Below are 23952 nucleotides of genomic sequence, written 5' to 3'. Positions count from 1 at the left end.
CTGAAGTTGTAGTACATCCATCAGTAGTTTCTATACAATGCAAAGTCCTGCCAGATATCCCAGCATGAGCTAAGCAAGTATATACGGCATTGGCCCTCTGAGTATTCTGGCTAAAATATCTGCTTTAGAGATCTCTGGCTTATAGCTGCTCTGGCAAGCGTGGCTGTAATATCCAGTATTTTGTTATACATAAGGTGTCTTAACTTGTTATCCCTCTGTAGCAGGAGTGTCTGGAATGCTATAAGCTGGGTTACCTTACTGTTTCTCTCTCACTTTACCCATGCAAATCCTCCTCCTTTATTTATTTGTTGCTTTCATCTCTTGGAGCTTGTGAAGGTGACTGAGTGTCACCGCCAGTTCTGTGAGAAGGTCTGTTAGACGTTCTTCTCTACCTCTTGCATGACGTTCTTTGTTTTGGTTTCACTTTGTCATCTCCTTTCCTTCTCCTAGCTGTCACCTATTTACACTAATTGTCTCCCTTTATATTCCCTCCCATACTGCCTCACTTTGCGGTTTATACTTCTTCCTGGATGAGTTGTTCACTGCTGGAGGCTGCTACTGCTGATTCCTCAGATAAGTCTTTTTCCTTTATTTGTGTTTCCTTGCTGGCTTGATTCTAGGTGACCCTGACTCCGTCCATATTAAGTGTAGGGAGCCGGTGGTCGTGTCCCCTCACTATTATAGGGTTTTCAGGTGTCACACAGTATGAGGTACGTGGGCATGCAATCGTCTACCATAAAGACCTTTGCATGGGCATAGCAGTCAGGGAGAGCTCTAGGGGTTTTATAGGGGTCACCCATATGCTCCTTAGTTTGGGATCAAGCCAGTCGGATATTTATTTATAAGTTCCAGCTTTCTGCAACACCATCCGTGACATTGAGGCCCCAGGGATTGAAGCTGGAATCTGGGGGGGAGGGGAGGAACAAATGGAGGTCTGCTCCCTTCCTCCTCCCTCTCTACAGTTTCTCAAACCTATTGCAGATACCGCCAGTACTGGGGTACCGCACACGGCCTGCCAGTGGATGTGCAGCATCATATATTAGGTGCATCCTCCGGCATTGCAGTAGAAAACACCAGTCTTTGTGCTGAAATTTGGCGCTAGGCCTGATTTGCAACTTTATTTGACCAAAAATTGTTGTAAGCTGCGTAGTAAACGTAGGGCCAATGGGGGTCATTTTATAACATTAATAATATTGTGGAGGCCAAGCCAGGGCCAGAACATTTTACTAACATTTATGCCTGGAGAAAGGCGTAAATGTTGGCGAAAAAATACTCCACTTAAGGAATAGGTTCGTTTTTCCACTCCAGGCGCACAAACTACCAGAAGATGCGCCTCGTGGGCAGCACAGGGGTGAATCAAACGCCCAATGTCTCCTGTAACTAATGAGCCTCATTGCATTTATTAGGGAGTCGTAGGAGTGGGCTCTCCAAGTGACAATGTGGAAGAGCCAACATCTATGCAAGAATGTATCATACCGCCATATGTGGCGTGCAGTCCAGTAAAGTACTGCTCTGGAGTCTGCATTCTTTTAATTTGGGTCTTAATTAATTCTGGAGTTCATCTTAAAGGGGCCGAACCAGTGTAAAAAAATGAAGGCATATCGCCAGGATGCAACAGTCAACAGGGGCCCAACTATTGTGGCTGTATGGCCTATATAAAGGGGGCGGGCATGCTGCTGGAAAAACTTTTTGCTGCCAGTGATTTCTGCTTTTCTAGTCCAGAAAAAAAAACAAGACTCATCATGGAGTCTCCCGTCCTCGGTCCTCACCACATCAGGCAGCGCGTCCGGGACGTGAGCCGCATGACAATAACACTGATAAACATATTTCAGGCAAAGCCATTGATCACGTGGAAAGGTCAGCGGCGTCCCTGTCAGATCCATAATTACTTTTTGCCTCCCATATTCCCTAATGCAAAAAGGTGTTGAAGTGTCTGGCGATGTAAGGCATGATAAATGGCGCCGTCATGTGCCGCCTGCTAGAAGGAAGGCTTCGCGGCTTCCTGTCATTTCACAGGATCTTCCATTATTTCAAATGCAAATGTAACATCATTGAAGGAGACATCAGGAGCAATCGCTGGGTAAGGCCTCTTGCACATGACCGTATGGCTTTTTCAGTATTTTGCGGTCCGTAAAAAACACGGATGATGTCTGTGTGCATTCCGGTTTTTTTTGCGGAACGGAAAAGCTGGCCCCTGATAGAACAGTCCTATCCGTGTCCGTTATGCAGACAATAATAGGACATGTTCTATTTTTTTTGTGGATCCATTGAAATGTTTTGTGTGCAAGAGGCCTAAAGCAAAAGTTCTACAACTGTCTAATGCACGTCATGTTTCAGCTCTTCACAATTTCTGAGATATCTGCTTGCTGTCAGTGAACAAGAACACTGTAGTTCCATTTAGAGGCAGTAATCCTGTCCACAGCTAGTCCTGCTGTCAACTGAGAAGTGGATACAGTTGTATGCAGTCTAGACAATGCTCTGTGAGCTAAACAGCCCGGACTCCAGACTGATACATTGTAACAAACTAGTACAGTTGTATCCCGTCTAGACAATGCGCTGTGAGCTAAACAGCCCGGACTCCAGACTGATACATTGTAACAAACCAGCACAGTTGTATCCAGTCTAGACAATGCTCTGTGAGCTAAACAGTCCGGACTCCAGACTGATACATTGTAACAAACTAGTACAGTTGTATCCCGTCTAGACAATGCGCTGTGAGCTAAACAGCCCGGACTCCAGACTGATACATTGTAACAAACCAGCACAGTTGTATCCAGTCTAGACAATGCTCTGTGAGCTAAACAGCCCGGACTCCAGACTGATACATTGTAACAAACTAGCAGAGTTGTATCCAATCCAGACAATGCTCTGTGAGCTAAACCCAGACCCCAGACTGATACATTGTAACAAACTAGTACAGTTGTATCCAGTCTAGACAATGCTCTGTGAGCTAAACAGCCCGGACTCCAGACTGATACATTGTAACAAACTAGCACAGTTGTATCCAGTCTAGACAATGCTCTGTGAGCTAAACAGCCTGGACTCCAGACTGATACATTGTATCAAACTAGTACAGTTGTATCCAGTCTAGACAGTGCTCTGTGAGCTAAACAGCCCGGACTCCGGACTGATACATTGTAACAAACTAGCACAGTTGTATCCAGTCTAGACAATGCTCTGTGAGCTAAACAGCCCGGACTCCAGACTGATACATTGTAACAAACTAGTACAGTTGTATCCAGTCTAGACAATGCTCTGTGAGCTAAACAGCCCGGACTCCAGACTGATACATTGTAACAAACTAGTACAGTTGTATCCAGTCTAGACAATGCTCTGTGAGCTAAAGAGCCCGGACTCCAGACTGATACATTGTAACAAACCAGTACAGTTGTATCCAGTCCAGACAATGCTCTGTGAGCTAAACAGCCCGGACTCCAGACTGATACATTGTAACAAACTAGTACAGTTGTATCCAGTCTAGACAATGCTCTGTGAGCTAAACAGCCCGGACTCCAGACTGATACATTGTAACAAACTAGTACAGTTGTATCCAGTCTAGACAATGCTCTGTGAGCTAAACAGCCCGGACTCCAGACTGATACATTGTAACAAACTAGTACAGTTGTATCCCGTCTAGACAATGCGCTGTGAGCTAAACAGCCCGGACTCCAGACTGATACATTGTAACAAACCAGCACAGTTGTATCCAGTCTAGACAATGCTCTGTGAGCTAAACAGCCCGGACTCCAGACTGATACATTGTAACAAACTAGCAGAGTTGTATCCAATCCAGACAATGCTCTGTGAGCTAAACCCAGACCCCAGACTGATACATTGTAACAAACTAGTACAGTTGTATCCAGTCTAGACAATGCTCTGTGAGCTAAACAGCCTGGACTCCAGACTGATACATTGTATCAAACTAGTACAGTTGTATCCAGTCTAGACAATGCTCTGTGAGCTAAACAGCCCGGACTCCGGACTGATACATTGTAACAAACTAGCACAGTTGTATCCAGTCTAGACAATGCTCTGTGAGCTAAACAGCCCGGACTCCAGACTGATACATTGTATCAAACTAGTACAGTTGTATCCAGTCTAGACAATGCTCTGTGAGCTAAACAGCGCGGACTCCAGACTGATACATTGTAACAAACTAGCACAGTTGTATCCAGTCTAGACAATGCTCTGTGAGCTAAACAGCCCGGACTCCAGACTGATACATTGTATCAAACTAGCACAGTTGTATCCAGTCTAGACAATGCTCTGTGAGCTAAACAGCCCGGACTCCAGACTGATACATTGTAACAAACTAGTACAGTTGTATCCAGTCTAGACAATGCTCTGTGAGCTAAAGAGCCCGGACTCCAGACTGATACATTGTAACAAACCAGTACAGTTGTATCCAGTCCAGACAATGCTCTGTGAGCTAAACAGCCCGGACTCCAGACTGATACATTGTAACAAACTAGTACAGTTGTATCCAGTCTAGACAATGCTCTGTGAGCTGCTGCTAATGGTTTGAGCATTGTCTACACTGGATACAATTGTATCCACTTCTCAGCTGAGAGCAGGATACATTGTAACAAACAATCTATGATAGTTTGTTACTCTGTATCAGTCTCTCTCTACTGTTGTCTTCTTATATATCCTGCTGCCTAGTAGGAGGAAGCTTAAAGGGGTATTCCCATCACATACAATGGGGGAATATCACTAGGATATGCCCCCATTGTCTTATAGGTGCGGGTCCCACCTCTGGGACCCGCACCTACAAGGAGAACGGAGCGAGGAGAGCTGTGGCTGGAGGACCCCGGATTTCCCAGGGTCCGTCCACCACCACCAGGCGCAGCTCCCATACAAGTGAATAGGTGCACACCACGCACGCGCGGCCCATGCTCCCATTCATTTGTAAAGGGCAGAAGGAAATAGCCTAGCAAGCACTCGGTTATTTTCGGCAGCCCAATTGAAATGAATGGAGGGCGGCTGAGCATGCGCAGTGCGCCCTCCATTCATTTCCGCGCTCCATTCTCATTGCAGGTGCGGGTCCCAGAGGCACCTATCAGACAATGGGGGCACGCTACCAATGCTATACATGTACATCGCTGGAGCGATAGGCAAACATGGCGCCTGCTCGCACATGCAACGGGCATCATGGCCTGCGGGTCTCCACTGTTTCAAATAGCAGAGACACACGGCTAATTACCGCGACCGGCAATAATGCTGATCGCGGTAATTAAAGCCTTTAGATGCTGTGACCAAGTGAGATGACGGCATCAGGGCTCGATCACATGACCGTGCCATTTTTTGCGGTCTGCAAATTGCGGAACGGAACAGGAGGCCATTATAGAAATGCCTATTCTTGTCCGCAAAACGGACAAGAATAGAACATGCCTCATAATTTTTGCGGGGCCACGGAATGGAGCAACGGATGCGGACAGCACACAGAGTGCTGTCCGCATCTTTTGCGGACCCATTGAAATGAATGGTTCCATATACGGACCATATGCGGAACGCAGAAAACTGCCCCTATACGGAACGCAAAATACGTTCGTGTGAACGAGCCCTCAAAAGGGTGATTTAAATACACTCAGCCTTGCTGAAGAGACTGAGGGCATTGAAGGGGAGGGGAAAGGAACAGGGGGGGAAGGGGAAAGGAACGGGGGGAGGGGAAAGGAACGGGGGGAAGAGGAAAGGAATGGAGGGGGGGAAGAGGAAAGGAACGGAGGGGGGGGAGGAATGGAGGGGGGGAGGGGAAAGGAACGGGGGAAGGGGAAAGGAACGGGGGGAAGGGGAAAGGAACGGGGGAAAGGAACGGGGGGAAGGGGAAAGGAACAGGGGGGGGGGGTTCGGGTTTTGGCATCATTGAGATTAGAAGACCATGGCTACTTTCTTTCAAAACCAGTGCCACACCTGTCCATAGAGTCTGTCCAGTATTGAAGTAAATGGAACTGAGCTGCATTACCACAACCAGCCTGTGGTCAGGGGAGGCGTGGTTTTGGAAGAAAGCAACCTCTAGAAACAAGTCCCTTGCATGAGAAGGGTCACATGTCGTCTCACCTTGGGATGCCCATTAATCGGCGGCAATCTGCTCAGTGTTAACTTTCCCTGCAGCGCCACCACAGGAGAAATGAGGTATTGCACAGTTTCCATTAAAATGAATGGACTGTCCATGTATGTATGTATGTACCTCCAGAGAGGGCGACGCTCTTTTCAGCCGCTCTCCACTCATAGATGGTGGTCCTAAATGGAAGACTCTCTACTATCTGAGCAAAACAGGCTTTTCTAGAGCAGACAGCACTATTATACTGACCTTAAACTTTATAATACTTGGCAGATTGGTCACGGAGCCGGCCCAGGACGCATACCGCTGGTCATTCGCCACTGGGTTTTCCAGGGAGAAATAGCTGAGGGCAGAGATAAATTTGGGCTCTCCTCCTTTCACAATTGCTTGGCCTCGAATCTCTTTGGCGCTGCCACCTGTAAAAGACGGGCTATATTTATAGCATTATCTCTGGTCAGAACAAGCACACTCCATGGAGAATGGTGACTGCTCGTCTTACTGTGAGCATGCTACGGCAAGAAAGAATAGAGATAAAATATAAAAAATTCCTTGAGTTCTCCTTCCCTGCAGCTTTTACATCAGGTTTTTCCTTATTTATCGGAAGTATAAAACCATCTCAGACCCCGCGGACACAGGAACAATGACGCGGACGCGCGTTTAGCGTCCTTTACAGCAATACATTTGGAAATGGTAGCTGGTGAGAGTAACTCATTTACTGAAAGTCGTAGGGCACTTAATACAGCTGCATTTGGAATTCACTGATTGAATTTCACAAGACCGTATGGCTTTTTCAGTGTTTTGCGGTCAGTTTTTCACGGATCCGTTGTGAAAGAGGCCTAAAGGGGCACTCCCGCTATAGGTATTGATGACCTACCCTTAGGTTAGGGTAGCAGAAAGCCCAATACAGTTTCCAGCGCTGCCCGAAACAGCTGATCGGTGGGGGTTGCCAGGAGTCGGACCCCCCACCTATCTCATATCGATGACCGATCCCGAAGATACCTAAGGCCCCTTTCACACGAGCGTGACGGATGCGTTCAGTGAAACTCGCACCATTTTGCAAGCAAGTTCAGTCAGTTTTGTCTGCAATTGCGTTCAGTTTTTTTTCGCACGGGTGCAATGCGTTTTGATGCGTTTTTCACTCACGTGATAAAAAAACGAAAGGTTTACAAACAACATCTCTCAGCAACCATCAGTAAAAAACGCACTTGCTTCTGGATGCGTTGCGTTTTTTCACTGAAGCCCCATTCACTTCTATGGGGCCAGGGCTGCGTGAAAAACGCAGAATATAGAACATGCTGCGTTTTTCACGCAACGCAGAACTGACTCGTGAAAAAAAAATGGGTCAGGATTCAGTGCGGGTGCTGTGCGTTCACGTCACGCTTTGCACCCGTGCGGAAAACTCGCCCGTGTGAAAGGGGCCTAAGTCCTGTACAATGCTGCTGAGTGGGAAGTGCATTACGTTTTATGACGCACGTACGAGCCGAGACCTACCTGAGGACGATCTTATTGCATCAAACAACTTTTTGCATTCTGTTTTTGAAGTCTTAAAGATAAGAAATCCCGAGCTGGAGGAAGTGCATTGCTCAAAATTTGTCTTAGATCCATCTAGAAAAAAAAAGGATTGCGGTATTATTTCGGTTAAAGGTTTTGACCAGTTTAGAAAACCCATTGTCCCACACCCTAAGGCCTCATGCACACGACCGTTCCGTTTTTATGCGGCCCGCAAAACACGAAAGCCCAGGCGGAACGGAACAGGCGGCCCATTGTAGAAATGCCTGTTCTAGAATAGGACATGTTATATTTTTTTTGCAGGGCCATGGAACGGAGCAACGGAAGCGAATGGGTTCGTACCCATTCGGCTCGGATGCGGACCAGAACAACGGTTGTGTGCATGTAGCCTTATTGTGAATTCTGACTTAATATTAAGGGGGGGGGGAGTAGAGGAGTAGAGTCTAGACATTCACTTTATGGGCAGGTTGGAGGGCTATTTGACGAGTGCCCAGGACTGGGATGGTTGGCCACGACTAAAATCAACTGGATATCACCAGCGCCATTGTGCCGACCATTATCTGATCCCCTGAGGAACCTATAGACCTAAAATAGGGGAAACACATCGGGAAGGGAAGATTACATATGGATGATGGGATACTAGGGACAGCTATTTTGAGAGTCAGCCACCGAAAGGTTGATGACGTCACACAGAATCTGGATAATGCTTTGGCTTAACTACTATCTGGTTGACTACTGAATCGTGAGGAGCCACATCTGTGGCAAATATCCCTCAGACTAATAATCCCTCATCCACATGTGATAGATGATCGTTATATGTATTTATGTTTAATGGGACTTTATTTTAGCATTTTCTGATTAAAAGTTATGTTTTAAGTAGGTTTAGTCCAGAGAACCCCCAATAATCTACCTACAATACTGTCTAGTTAATGTTCAGTGATGGGCAGGTTGGAAGGCGGTCACATAGAGCATCTCTCTTTCTGGAGGACCTGTATTACACAGACAACCCATTGATTTGAATGGACATTGTGTAATACTTCATGTCCCCTGTAGGGGCACTGCAGGGAAACCCAACACTTACTACCAGGTTACAGATCACAGCTGATCACTGGGGGTCCCAGCAGGAGGACACTCTGCATATTGTCAAGAGACCCTTCTAACAAGTTGGGATTGCCCAGAGTGAAGAACCTCTGAGCATGATGGCCATGTTGGATGATGGTAAATTATAAAAACCAAGACCAAGATATTTGATAAATCCTGGATTATGGAGATTTTTTGATTACCATGATCATGATTTTTAAGATTTAAGACCACCACTTATTAAACTTAATGGATATCCGAGATGCTTTTTTGGAAAAGTTCTCCGCTCCCAGAAAGAAGCTTAATTTGTGTCCATCAGTGGTCTCCATCCTGCGATTCTCCAGTGACTTTCAGAAGATGCTGAGAGTTGTCGTTTTGCAACAGCTATAGACTTCATGTTTGGAACCACTGGTGCCCTTCATATATCATGACCCATGGGGGAAAAAAAATTCTAGGTGTCAATCAAAAAATGCCCCCCCACCACTTCTGTGTGCCTCACAATCTAGAACGATATCTGGAGTGATGACCTCGTGTGTGTAACAGTTTGTACCGTATTGCGTCGCTTTCTCAGTATCTAGAAGAAAACGGAATTCATATTCGCCACCCAGAGATCCAGAGCGTAGAAAATGGGTTCCATATCTTTCGATGAGCCTTCTGTAAGTGGTGTAGTCGTAGACGGAAGGGAGGGTGAAGAGTTCTCTCCAGAACGGCTCCGCCAGCAGTAAATGTTCCGGATTGTTATTGATGAATTGCGCCACTTCCACGTGATTCCTGATAACCAAGAACTGGTAACTCTGCAGGAGAGGGACAAAAACATTCCCGTATCACTGAAGTTACTTCTCTGGGTGTAATGACAGCAAGCAGTGATCTTAAAAACCAGGACGAATTGATACAGGAAGCATGCTGAAACATTGTCTCACTTCTCATTATACACAAAGTAATTTGTATCTTTTAGGCTACATGCACACAAACGTTGTTTGTTTCCGTGTCCGTTCCGTTCTTTTTTTTTTGCGGATAGGATGCGGACCCATTCATTTCAATGGGTCCGCAAAAAATGCGGACAGCACACCGTGTTCTGTCCGCATCAGTATGTTCGTTCCGTAGCCCCGGAACAAAAAATAGAACATGTCCTATTCTTGTCCGTTTTAGGCATTGTTACAATGGATCCACAAAAAAAACGGATGTCATCCGTTTTTTGTTTTTTTTTGCGGACCGCAAAACACATACGGTCGTGTGCATGTAGCCTTAAGACTTCTCCACGACCATTTTGTCCCCGATGGGAGAGATTTACTAAAACACAACAGTGCCATGGCGTCCTGCCCTCCTATTTTTGGGAAATGAAGCAGCGACTACCGCTCCACACTTGCAGTTTTTTTGTTTAATCTCCCCCAAAGCCTCCCCCACAGTCCACAGCACAGGATTTACATTCTTTCTTAATTCCCTGTATTTGGAGGCTTTCTTTAAAACTTTTGCAGCACTATTCCTCTGTTATTCCTCCTGCAAATGTATAACTATATTGACAACTGGGAGTTACCATTCTCTTTGCCAGTTAGGCGAGTCCTTGTTTAGAGAAATGCCCCCTTGACAAAGGGATTGGCAGCACCCAGTTGTCAATTTATTGATACATATCCAGGATGAATAACAGAGGGACGGCATAATGCAGCGCTCTAAGAAAAGATGCTCCAGTGCAAGCATTTACTAAAACAATACAAGCTGTTCTAGCTGTATAGTACCGCACGATGTGTATGGAATACCGCGGGGAGGTTCTGCTCTGACCACAGCATTTATTACAGAACCTTCTGTTAGAAATGGGCAGAAACCCAACAATAAAACCGCCAGATGCAGACACAGCCGTGAAGGTATGACCGGACTGATGTTGCTTGTGTTGTGAGATGGGCTGTTACTATAAATATAGTCAGGCAACTATTTAGACTGCATTTTACCCTCATAAGTGGTGCATTTTTTGCATTTACTTTTATGGGGGCGCTATCCTGGAAAGATAGTCTGCACTCATTTATCAAACATTGGTGCCATTCCTCTATTATTCCTGCAAGAGGTAATTCATGAATTAGTTGGCAGTTTGCAATGAAGGTCCAGATGGGGGTTCCCAGTTGGGAGGTGTGTCCCCTGCACAGTCTGGCAACACTGATTAGATAGTCAGACTGTGCAGTGGCAAATTTCCAACTTCATTAAAAAATCCTAGCAATTAATTCATAACTTCTAGCGGGAATAATAGAGTAGTGGCACAGCATAGAGTCGTAAGAATTGTCACTAAAATGGCTATTGCATGGGGAATGCAGGTAGTTGCTAAATCAGACATATGCGAAGAAGGGAGGGGTCCTATTTAAAGGGCAACTATTGCTTTCTTCCCCCATGAATCCATTGTATCTGTGAATCTATGAAACTTTGTAATATACGTTATTAAAGGAAAGTCATCTTCCTCACCATCCAGCAGCTCTTTTCTGAATATTTTCTGGAGGAGGGAAAGGAGGGGGATGCAGCTGAAGTTTTATGTGCTGTCTACGGGTGCAGTGGCAGAGAGAGGAGGATCGGGGAGACATCTGATCGGCTCTTATTTCACACCAGTGAGGGGCAGAAGAAGACCCTAAGCCACCAGTGCCCAATGTAACGTCCAGTATGGAGGTGTACCTGGACTCACACACGCACACAATACATGGAGCCGCATGCTGGAGGTGCAGGCTCAGGGTTACCTTTTCTTTGGAGGTTGAGAAGGTTCTGGACACGTCCTTGTTCCCAGCGTAGTTGGACCGCACTTTTTCTTCGGTGTTTTTCACGTAGGACCAGCTGCTGTTATAGAAATCATAGCTGAAGTCGTTCTTAGCCTCCACCTGCACAAAAATATGTATGTAAAAATATGTCCAAGTCTACAGCCGCCATACTCATGCAGTATATGTCAAATGCCCATCCAACCGAGAGCCACCGACTCCACCATAAACAGGTACGATCAGCCAGAATGTCAGGGCGACGCTCTGAAGGGGGGGCGCTCCATGACCGCCTTGATTCTGCGGTCTTCATCACTAGTCAGGGCTTTGTCTGCCGCAGTGAAAAGGATTACAATCTGCAGGAATGAAGAGAAGTATCTGCAGTTTCTGGTCTGGGATCCGTATTTGGGGGTTTGGGGTCTGTATTTATTTAGGGGGTCATGTCTGGGGTCTGTATTTATTTAGGGGTCTAGTCTGGGGTCTGTATTTATTTAGGAGTCTGGTTTGGGGTCTGTATATATTTAGGAGTCTAGTCTGGGGTCTGTATTTATTTAGGGGTCTAATCTGGGGTCTGTATTTATTTAGGGGTTTGGTCTGGGGTCTGTATTTATTTAGGGGTCTGGTCTGGGGTCTGTATTTATTTAGGGGTCTGGTGTCTGTATTTATTTAGGGGTCTGGTTTGGTGTCTGTATTTATTTAGGGGTCTGGTCTGGGGTCTGTATTTATTTAGTGGTCTAGTCTGGGGTCTGTATTTATTTAGGGGTCTGGTCTGGGGTCTGTATTTATTTAGGGGTCTGGTTTGGGGTCTGTATTTATTTAGGGGGTCTTGTCTGGGGTCTGTATTTATTTAGGGGTCTGGTTTGGGGTCTGTATTTATTTAGGGGGTCTTGTCTGGGGTCTGTATTTATTTAGGGGTCTAGTCTGGGGTCTGTATTTATTTAGGGGTTTGGTCTGGGGTCTGTATTTATTTTGGGGGTCTTGTCTGGGGTCTGTATTTATTTAGGGGTCTGGTTGGGGTCTGTATTAATTTAGGGGTCTGGTCTGGGGTCTGTATTTATTTAGGGGTCTGGTCTGGGGTCGGTATTTATTTAGGGGTCTGGTTTGGGGTCTATATTTATTTAGGGGTCTGGTTTGGGGGTCTGTATTTATTTAGTGGTCTAGTCTGGGGTCTGTATTTATTTAGGGGTCTGGTTTGGGGTCTGTATTTATTTAGTGGTCTAGTCTGGGGTCTGTATTTATTTAGGGGTCTGGTTTGGGGTCTGTATTAATTTAGGGGTCTGGTCGGGGGCTGTATTTATTTATGGGCCTGGTTTTGGGTCTGTATTTATTTAGGGGTCTGGTCTGGGGTCTGTATTAATTTAGGGGTCTGGTTTGGGGTCTGTATTAATTTAGGGGTCTGGTCGGGGTCTGTATTATTTATGGGCCTGGTTTTGGGTCTGTATTTATTTAGGGGTCTGGTCTGGGGTCTGTATTTATTTAGGGGTCTGGTTTAGGGTCTGTATTTATTTAGGGGTCTGGTTTGGGGTCTATATTTATTTAGGGGTCTTGTTTGGGGTCTGTATTTATTTAGTGGTCTAGTCTGGGGTCTGTATTTATTTAGGGGTCTGGTCTGGGGTCTGTATTTATTTAGGGGTCTGGTTTGGGGTCTGTATTTATTTAGGGGTCTGGTTTGGGGTCTATATTTATTTAGGGGTCTTGTTTGGGGTCTGTATTTATTTAGTGGTCTAGTCTGGGGTCTGTATTTATTTAGGGGTCTGGTTTGGGGTCTGTATTTATTTAGTGGTCTAGTCTGGGGTCTGTATTTATTTAGGGGTCTGGTTTGGGGTCTATATTTATTTAGGGGTCTGGTTTTGGTCTATATTTATTTAGTGGTCTAGTCTGGGGTCTGTATTTATTTAGGGGTATGGTCTGAGGTCTGTATTTATTTAGGGGTCTGGTTTGGGGTCTGTATTTATTTAGTGGTCTAGTCTGGGGTCTATATTTATTTAGGGGTCTGGTTTGGGGTCTGTATTTATTTAGTGGTCTAGTCTGGGGTCTGTATTTATTTAGGGGTCTGGTTTGGGGTCTGTATTTATTTAGGGGTCTGGTCTGGGGTCTGTATTTATTTAGGGGTCTGGTCTGGGGTCTGTATTTATTTAGGGGTCTGGTTTGGGGTCTGTATTTATTTAGGGGTCTAGTCTGGGGTCTGTATTTATTTAGGGGTCTGGTTTGGGGTCTGTATTTATTTAGGGGTCTGATTTGTGGTCTGTATTTATTTAGAGGTCTGGTTTGGGGTATGCATTTTTTTAGGGGTCTGGTTTGGGGTCTGTATTTATTTAGTGGTCTAGTCTGGGGTCTGTATTTATTTAGAGGTCTGATTTGTGGTCTGTATTTATTTAGAGGTCTGGTTTGGGGTCTGCATTTTTTTAGGGGTCTGGTTTGGGGGTCTGTATTTACTTAGGGGTCTGATCTGGGGTCTGTATTTATTTAAGGGTCTGATCTGGGCTCTGTATTTAGACATTTATCTAATGTGTATGGCCAGTTTAAAGGGGTTGTCTGGTTTCTGATATTGATGACCAATCCTCAGGACAGGTAATGAATATCAGATCGATGGAGGTCCGACACCCGGGACCCCCTCCGACCAGCTGTTTGAAGAGCGCTGCGTCCTCTGTACTCGACATTGCAGCGGCAAGCAGTGTTATTACATCTCCGTCATACAAGCGCTGCGCTCTCTTCAAACAGCTGATCGTGGGTGTGCAGGGGGTTGGGCCCCGCCAATCTGATATTGAGGACCTGAGGATACGCCATCAATATCAGAAAATGGACAACCCCTTTAAGATGTAGAATTGCTCCCATCACTCTAACATTGGCCACACACATGAGAAGATGATTATCTGCATCACAGTCGTTTAGTCGTCTGTGCGATTGTTTGCATGAATGATCCCACCAGCAACAATGTATGAATTATCCCACTGGCAAGAATGTATGAATAATCCCACCGGCATCAATGTATGAATGATCCCACCGGCATCAATGTATGAATGATCCCACCGGCATCAATGTATGAATGATCACACCAGCAAGAATGTATGAATGATCACAACAGCAACAATTTATAAATGATCCCACCAGCAACAATGAATTAATGATCCCACCGGGAACAATGAATGAATGATCCCACCGAGAACAATGTATGAATGATTCCACCAGCCACAATATATGAATGATCCCACCAGCATCAATATATGAATGATCCCACCAGCATCAATGTATGAATGAACCCAACAGCAACAATGTATGAATGATCCCACCAGTGACAATGTATGAATGATCCCACCAGCATCAATGATCCCAACAGCAACACTGTATGAATAATCCCACCAGTAACAATGTATGAATGATCCCACCAGCATCAATATATGAATGATCCCACCAGCATCAATGTATGAATGATCCCAACAGCAACAATGTATGAATGATCCCATCAGTAACAATGTAAGATTGTCCCCACCAGCCACAATGTATGAATGATCCCAACAGCAACAATGTATGAATGATCCCAACAGCAACAATGTATGAATGATCCCAACAGCAACAATGTATGAATGATCCCAACAGCAACAATGGACAGTATAAATGATCCCTCCAACAACAAAGTATGAATGATCCCACCAGTTACATTCCAGTCTAAACTGGCCAACCATCGAGACAATTAAAAAAAATACCAGACTCCCTGGTCCTTCAGCACAATGGCACATGCGCTGTGTATAACCAGGCATCATCTTGTATAGCACTCGCCGACATCTCCAGTGATCTCCATTGGGTTGGATACCTACAGAGTTCCTGCTGTGCTCCTAAAGTTCTGTATCCCCTCTCATCATACACACAATGATGGGAGTCTTCTCCTTTTGCTGTCTCACTGAACATTTTTCATGTCTAGATATTTCCCAATTAAAAAAAGGAGGCGGCAGCGATCTCTATGAAGGACAGAAAATACTGAGGAAAGCCGTCCAATGTGGACTTACCTTGAAGGTGTAGGTGAGGAGGTTGTCACTTAACCTGTAGAAGTCTCTGCCATCACCGCTGAACACTTTACGACACTTTCCGCCAAAGCTTTTCGTATGAATGACGCCGCTCTTCAGCTGTTGGGAGGTGACATCAAAACTGGAAACAAAGGAGCAAATTGTGACTGTCCCTACATTTCACATAATCCTCGGCACCGGGTCAGAGACAGACATTGTCCTGCCCCCTGCTGATATGTGCAGTGATCGCCCTGTGACGTCATCAGCCGCCACTTTCCGGGTCTTGCCCCACAGGCATTATCATCATGGTGATGTCATATGTACTCAACACCGTTTTATGGCTCAACTTTATAAATAGCAGTCATTCAAAATCTTCTACCGTTTTGTGTATACAGCTCCTACGCAGACCTACAGTATGTGCTCCACAATAACAGACTGATATCACTGCCATCTAACTGTCTTTTTTTCTGCTAAAGGCAAGTTAGTAGAAATGATGAAACAGACAGAGAGGAGGAAGATACGGGTCTGCAGAGGAGCTGCAAACACAAAACGACCAATTCAAACAATTTACAAGGTTGATTCATATTTCTATTTTAGATGCATGAAAGCAATACAAAGGTGGATCTGTCCTTTAAGACAATGCAACCAGAAACAGGGACTGTTATTAATGAGGTCCCTGCAGCTCTAGGGACCCCTAAGAGTGAGTTCAGATACCCCTGGGAGCAGAAATGGGCCACGCTGGCATGGTGAATCCATTTTAAAGCTCCATGGTGTTCCCCTTCCGTTTAATGCTCAAGCCACTTTGTGTCTCCTCCCCCGCAGAGCTCCTGTCACTTTGTGTCTCCTCCCCCACAGAGCTCCTGCTACTTTGTGTCTCCTCCCCCACAGAGCTCCTGACACTTTGTGTCTCCTCCCCCACAGAGCTACTGCCACTTAGTGTCTCCTCCCCCACAGAGCTCCTGCCACTTTGTGTCTCCTCCCCCACAGAGCTCCTGCTACTTTGTGTCTCCTCCCCCGTTGAGCTCCTGCCGCTTTGTGTCTCCTTCCTCACAGAGCTCCTGCCACTTTGTGTCTCCTTCCTCACAAAGCTCCTGCCACTTTGTGTCTCCTCCTACACAGAGCTCCTGCCACTTTGTGTCTCCTCCCACACAGAGCTCCTGCCACTTTGTGTCTCCTCCCCTGCAGAGCTCCTGCCACTTTGTGTCTCCTCCCCCACAGAGCTCCTGCCACTTTGTGTCTCCTCCCCTGCAGAGCTCCTGCCACTTTGTGTCTCCTCCCCCGCAGAGCTCCTGCCACTTTGTGTCTCCTCCCCCGTTGAGCTCCTGCCGCTTTGTGTCTCCTTCCTCACAGAGCTCCTGCCACTTTGTGTCTCCTCTCCCACAGAGCTCCTGCCACTTTGTGTCTCCTTCCTCACAGAGCTCCTGCCACTTTGTGTCTCCTTCCTCACAGAGCTCCTGTCACTTTGTGTCTCTTCCCCTGCATAGCTATTGCCACTTTGTGACTCTACCCCCATAGAGCTCCTGCCACTTTGTGTCTCCTTCCTCACAGAGCTCCTGCCACTTTGTGTCTCCTTCCCAGCAGAGCTCCTGCTACTTTGTGTCTCCTCCACTGCAGAGCTTCTGCCACACTGTGTCTCCTCCCCAAAGAACCCTTGCCACTTTTTGCCTCCGTCCCCACACAGACCCTGCTACTTTGTGTCTCCTCCCCCGTAGAGCTCCTGCTACTTTGTGTCTCCTTCCTCACAGAGCTCCTGCCACTTTGTGTCTCCTTCCTCACAGAGCTCCTGCCACTTTGTGTCTCCTTCCTCAGAGCTCCTGCCACTTTGTGTCTCCTTCCTCACAGAGCTCCTGCCACTTTGTGTCTCCTTCCTCACAAAGCTCCTGACACTTTGTGTCTCCTTCCTCACAGAGCTCCTGCCACTTTGTGTCTCCTTCCTCACAGAGCTCCTGACACTTTGTGTCTCCTTCCTCACAGAGCTCCTGCCACTTTGTGTCTCCTTCCTCAGAGCTCCTGCCACTTTGTGTCTCCTTCCTCACAGAGCTCCTGCCACTTTGTGTCTCCTTCCTCACAGAGCTCCTGCCACTTTGTGTCTCCTCCCCATAGAGCTCCTGCCACTTTGTGTCTCTTCCCCCACAGAGCTCCTGCCACTTTGTGTCTCCTCCCCTGCATAGCTCCTGCCACTTTGTGTCTCTTACCCCACAGAGCTCCTGCCACTTTGTGTCTCTTCCCCCACAGAGCTCCTGCCACTTTGTGTCTCCTTCCCAGCAGAGCCCCTGCTACTTTGTGTCTCCTCTACTGCAGAGCTCCTGCCACACTGTGTCTCCTCCCCAAAGATTCCTTGCCACTTTTTGCCTCCGTCCCCACACAGACCCTGCTACTTTGTGTCTCCTCCACTGCAGAGCTTCTGCCACACTGTGTCTCCTCCCCAAAGAGCCCTTGCCACTTTTTGCCTCCGTCCCCACACAGACCCTGCTACTTTGTGTCTCCTCCCCCGTAGAGCTCCTGCCACTTTGTGTCTCCTTCCTCACAGAGCTCCTGCCACTTTGTGTCTCTTCCCCCACAGAGCTCCTGCCACTTTGTGTCTCCTCTACTGCAGAGCTCCTGCCTCACTGTGTCTCCTCCCCAAAGAGCCCTTGCCACTTTTTGCCTCCGTCCCCACACAGACCCTGCTACTTTGTGCCTCCTTCTCCACAGAGCCCCTGCCATACTTGTGTCCTCTCCTTTACAATTTCCACTTATAGAGCCTCACCATTTGCTCTTTCCTTACCTAATCCCTGTCACTTTATGTCCTCCCTTCACCCACAGAGCCCCTGCAACATTGTTTCCCCCTTACCCCAGTCCAGTTAACTCTGTATTGGGGGGGTATTTATCAATGTCGCACACTTTATGCCGCTCCTCACAGTTGGCCTCATCGTTGCTGTCTTCTTCACAGTCATGATCGCCATTACACACCAGAGCTTTACTGATACACTGACCTGAAACACAGAGACAGAGACCATCACTCCCCTCATCCTGGGTTACACAGAGGAGGGCAGAGATTGTAGCGAAAGTCATCCAAGAGCAGAAGACATGATATCTGCACACAAGTGTCATCGTGACATTTTCCAAAAAGTTGGGTTTTTCTTTTATGTTCATGTTCATATTTTGCTCATGATCTTAGCTGGAGACCCATCGCAGCGAGCAGTGCAGCCAGTGAACTGAATGGAGTCACGACACAACTCGCAATTTTCCATGACCACGTAGCAAACTGCGAGTCACGCTGCAACACCATTCATTTTGGTAGCTGCACTGCTACATAGTGGTGGTTGGTCACGTGATGGGTGGCCATATGGCATCATCCTTCATGGAGAAAATTAAAAAGGCGAACGCACTTGGCTTAAAGGTGTCCTCTGACCCCCACATGCACCCAGCAGCCATTCACTTGGCAGTGGCGTGCCCACAAGCAGCACGAGGCCACTGAGTCCAGCGCATGGCTGCAGTGGTGCATGTTTAGTTTATACGGTCTATCCAATATGTAGATACCATTTACAAATATTGTTATGTATCACTGCTTGTGTCAATTATAAGGACATTACCTGAGAAGCATCGAAACCTGTCCCCGCAGCCGTCATCGATAGGACAACCTTTGGTGGGAACACAAGGCTGAGTCTCATAAGAACTTCCAGTGCATTCCAGGCCTCCAAACTGGGCGTAGACCTCGACGATCCGTCTGCGGGTCTAGATGGGAAAAAGTGAGAATGTGACTGCAATCCTTTACCACGAAAAGCAGCATTAGAAGTTGTCTCTATAGCGCAACCTAGTGGAGGGAGTTACTCGACAGTCAATGTCCACTGGGTGGAGCTACAGATGCAACTTCCTATTCCTTGGAGGCAGTTAATCTGCATATCCTTCTTTCCCAGGAAGCATTGCATGACTTATAATGTTCCCTTTGTCCATTCTGATTATCTCCACAAGGAGAAACAATACGCCCCAGGAGTTTCCAACAACGGAAGTATGTAAACCAGCTAGTCACAAAATGTACAGATTTCTATACCCAATTGGGGTCATTGACATAGACATCAGCGCCCTGTAAGTGTGACGAGGTGACATACCTGTGTCTTAGAGCAGCCATCACATTCTGACCAAGGTCCATAGGGGCCCCATTTGCAGTTCACTTTTGTCACACGTCTGTAATATATAATGTACGAATGCCACATTGTTACATATATCCTCTGGCACCGTAATAAGTAACATTAGTATATAGCAGAGTCACACTGGTGTTTTATTTGACCACTCGGAGGGCCCCTGATGGGACACACAGATTATTTCAATCAGGTTTTTATTACGAATATTTATTTATTTATTACTTTTATGTTATGATCTATATAAAGCAATCCTGAAATACTGCAGTTCTCACACTGGCCACTAGAGCACACCATTGGCTGACACTTCCTGTTTCCTGAAGCTAATCTGTCTGCTTTGCTGTATAGACTGGGACAGCATGAATAGAGTCATCTCATTATCATTCATGGGATATATATTACAGATGGCTATTCCCATTATTATGAGAGGGCGGGGGAGTTAATGCCTATCTATTGTACAACATGGTTGACTTTAAAGCGGCACTGAGATTTCAACAAACTTGCAGTAGTCAATAGGGCAGTGTGGGGAATACGAGGAATAACAGTATTTAAGACTATATCACTTGTATCTGACATTTTTTAGCAGTTTTCCTGTGCATAGAGAATGTCTAGTTTGCAGATCTCTCATAAGACTAGTGAATGGAGACTAGCTGCCATCCACTGCACGCAGTAAAGGAAAATCTCCTTCCTAACTGTTTCACAGTCAATCAGAAGTAGCCTCAGGATAATGGAGGACATTACAGAGAGAGGTACTGAGGTGTATTTCTTGTGAATAAAGCACTTGTGATAAGCTATAAGCTTCCTATGTGACTATGTAGTCCTGCTTGTTTATGTGTGTCTCCTGAGTTTCTCCTCACTCCACCCCCTCCCCTCTCCATAGACTTGCATTAACATGTGTAATATGATCTTCCCAAAGAGATAGTCTGTCCTGGAAGGGGAAGGTTGGCGAGGAAGGCATTTTTCAAAGTGAAAAGCAATTAGCGTGTTGGGGGGGCTGATACAAACCTTATAAAAGGAGAACTAGAGATTTCTCTGATAAAACACATTACAGAGTTTCTTGCGATATTTCTCTGATAAAACACATTACAGAGTTTCTTGTGGTTACTTGTACTATTTATGCGAAGGTGTGTAACTTCGTGGAGGGGGCCCCCGGCTTCACTACTCTCTAGGAGCCAGAACGAAGATCGACTCTCTCATCGGGATGGTTGGAGAATTCCTCCATACCACCAGCATCACGATAAAGAGTCCCTGGCCCGCCAGGCGAGGAGCGGCAGTGAGCAGCCATGTCATGCACAGCACTAATCATCATTAGCACCGAGCGTTATCTAATTAGAGCTGCTGCTTGTGTGGAGACAATACCGCAGATATTCGGGGTAATTACCCGCGTCGTTCAGCAACAAACATTCCTGCAAATGCAAACAAATTCCACGTGGAATCTGTGGTCGGATGTGTTCAATATTCATGTTTTGTAGCTCTTGAATGTGTTCGCTGGTTTTGTTTTTTTTTTACTTGTCTTCTCATTATATAGTCACCTCCCTATCATTCTGGGTTCTGGATTTCACAGTCTGAGTGCTCCACACGAATCATTACTCTCAACATTTGCATTAGAACTCCCATTTCAGGTCGACAAACCTACAAAAAGCAGGAGGGTTGGGGGCTATGGTCACAGTCAGGACCTAAACTGCTGAGAACGGCTATCCTGAGGATGTAATGTGCTCACAATGATTGTCACTGCTCCTCTTCCACAGCACATGAGAGTTCAGTGCCTCATACCTGCACATGAAAACTGTACTCATATGGCTTACAAATATGGCAGGAGTCTCGGGAGTCTAAGATTCAGTCCTAGAATGTCAGTGCTCTTCAGGTTGGGGGTCACCAAGCTTCTGTCCTGGGAGAAGCCACCATAAATGTCCCTCCTGCCCAGCAGCAAGCGGTACGCCCCCGACAAAGAAAGCCTAAACTCTGATTCTCATCTCATTGTTTGTCTTCTGTGAATTTATAGCTTGTCTCTGATCCTTACCTCGAAAAGAAACCCCAATCAAAACCGTTCCCATCTCCGATCTCCAAGAGCAGCACAAAGAAGAGCAGACGATGCTGGGGAAGGAAAGAAATACGTTCTACTCGTCACATATATAATGGAAGAATATTCGCTATTGTACCCACTATAGAAAAGACCTCAGATCTTACTGAAAACATGAAAAAATATGATCTTTAAAATGATTATACTGTGTCATCAGATCGTTTTTTTAAGTTTAATATCCTGCACTGATTCATTTCTTAACATATCTTTTTATAGGCCGTGGCTTCATTTTTATAATACATAGCTAAGAAACCTCTGCATTGATAGCTACATAATAAAATGTGCTTCCTTCTGCCACCACTAGAGGGAGCTCAGGAGATTACTGCATACAGATATATACAGCCACCATTAGAGGGAGCTCAGGAGATTACTGCATACAGATATATACAGCCACCACTAGAGGGAGCTCAGGAGATTACTGCATACAGATATATACAGCCACCACTAGAGGGAGCTCAGGAGATTACTACGTACAGATATATACAGTCACCACTAGAGGTAGCTCAGGAGATTACTGCATACAGATATATACAGCCACCACTAGAGGGAGCTCAGGAGATTACTACATATAGATATATACAGCCCCCACTAGAGGGAGCTCAGGAGATTACTGCATACAGATATATACAGTCACCACTAGAGGGAGCTCAGGAGATTACTGCATACAGATATATACAGCCACCAGTAGAGGGAGCTCGGGAGATTACTACATACAGATATATACAGCCAGCACTAGAGGGAGCTCAGGAGATTACTGCATACAGATATATACAGCCACCACTAGAGGGAGCTCAGGAGATTACTGCATACAGATATATACAGCCAGCACTAGAGGGAGCTCAGGATATTACTGCATACAGATATATACAACCACCACTAGAGGGAGCTCAGGAGATTACTACATACAGATATATACAGCCACCACTAGAGGGAGCTCAGGAGATTACTACATATAGATATATACAGCCCCCACTAGAGGGAGCTCAGGAGATTACTGCATACAGATATATACAGTCACCACTAGAGGGAGCTCAGGAGATTACTGCATACAGATATATACAGCCACCAGTAGAGGGAGCTCGGGAGATTACTACATACAGATATATACAGCCAGCACTAGAGGGAGCTCAGGAGATTACTGCATACAGATATATACAGCCACCACTAGAGGGAGCTCAGGAGATTATTGCATACAGATATATACAGTCACCACTAGGGGGAGCTCAGGAGATTACTGCATACAGATATATACAGCCACCACTAGAGGGAGCTCAGGAGATTACTGCATACAGATATATACAGCCAGCACTAGAGGGAGCTCAGGAGATTACTGCATACAGATATATACAGCCACCACTAGAGGGAGCTCAGGAGATTACTGCATACAGATATATACAACCACCACTAGAGGGAGCTCAGGAGATTACTGCATACAGATATATACAGCCAGCACTACAGGGAGCTCAGGAGATTACTGCATACAGATATATACAGAAAGCACTACAGGGAGCTCAGGAGATTACTGCATACAGATATTTACAACCACCACTAGAGGGAGCTCAGGAGATTACTGCATACAGATATATACAGCCAGCACTAGAGGGAGCTCAGGAGATTGCTGCATACAGATATATACAGCCACCACTAGAGGGAGCTCAGGAGATTACTACATACAGATATATACAGCCACCACTAGAGGGAGGTCAGGAGATTACTGCATACAGATATATACAACCACCACTAGAGGGAGCTCAGGAGATTACTGCATACAGATATATACAGCCAGCACTACAGGGAGCTCAGGAGATTACTGCATACATATATATACAGAAAGCACTACAGGGAGCTCAGGAGATTACTGCATACAGATATATACAACCACCACTAGAGGGAGCTCAGGAGATTACTGCATACAGATATATACAGCCAGCACTAGAGGGAGCTCAGGAGATTACTGCATACAGATATATACAGCCACCACTAGAGGGAGCTCAGGAGATTACTGCATACAGATATATACAGCCAGCACTAGAGGGAGCTCGGGATATTACTGCATACAGATATATACAACCACCACTAGAGGGAGCTCAGGAGATTACTGGATACAGATATATACAGTCACCACTAGGGGGAGCTCAGGAGATTACTGCATACAGATATATACAGCCACCACTAGAGGGAGCTCAGGAGATTACTGCATACAGATATATACAGCCACCACTAGAGAGAGCTCAGGAGATTACTGCATACAGATATATACAACCACCACTAGAGGGAGCTCAGGAGATTATTGCATACAGATATATACAGCGAGCACTACAGGGAGCTCAGGAGATTACTGCATGCAAATATATACAGCCACCACTAGAGGGAGCTC

General features: G+C 46.0%; 1 protein-coding gene across 1 annotated transcript in view; it reads right to left on the bottom strand.

Annotated features, from left to right (window-relative positions):
- C7 (complement C7) overlaps positions 1–23952 on the bottom strand; it is a 53026-nt gene that overhangs the window by 19505 nt on the left and 9569 nt on the right. The window contains exons 2-10 of the mRNA XM_040420929.1: positions 21516–21589; positions 19466–19541; positions 18950–19091; positions 18208–18349; positions 15378–15516; positions 11362–11499; positions 9201–9444; positions 7553–7666; positions 6311–6477 (exon numbers count right to left, since the gene is read on the bottom strand). Coding sequence (XP_040276863.1) covers positions 6311–6477; positions 7553–7666; positions 9201–9444; positions 11362–11499; positions 15378–15516; positions 18208–18349; positions 18950–19091; positions 19466–19541; positions 21516–21589 — 1236 coding nt within the window. The remainder of the gene's footprint in view (positions 1–6310; positions 6478–7552; positions 7667–9200; positions 9445–11361; positions 11500–15377; positions 15517–18207; positions 18350–18949; positions 19092–19465; positions 19542–21515; positions 21590–23952) is intronic.

Source organism: Bufo bufo, chromosome 2 (assembly GCF_905171765.1).
Source record: "Bufo bufo chromosome 2, aBufBuf1.1, whole genome shotgun sequence".
Classification (NCBI taxonomy): Eukaryota; Metazoa; Chordata; class Amphibia; order Anura; family Bufonidae; genus Bufo; species Bufo bufo.
The sequence above is the reverse complement of the archived record's forward strand: the minus strand, read 5'-3'. Positions and strand labels throughout refer to the sequence as shown.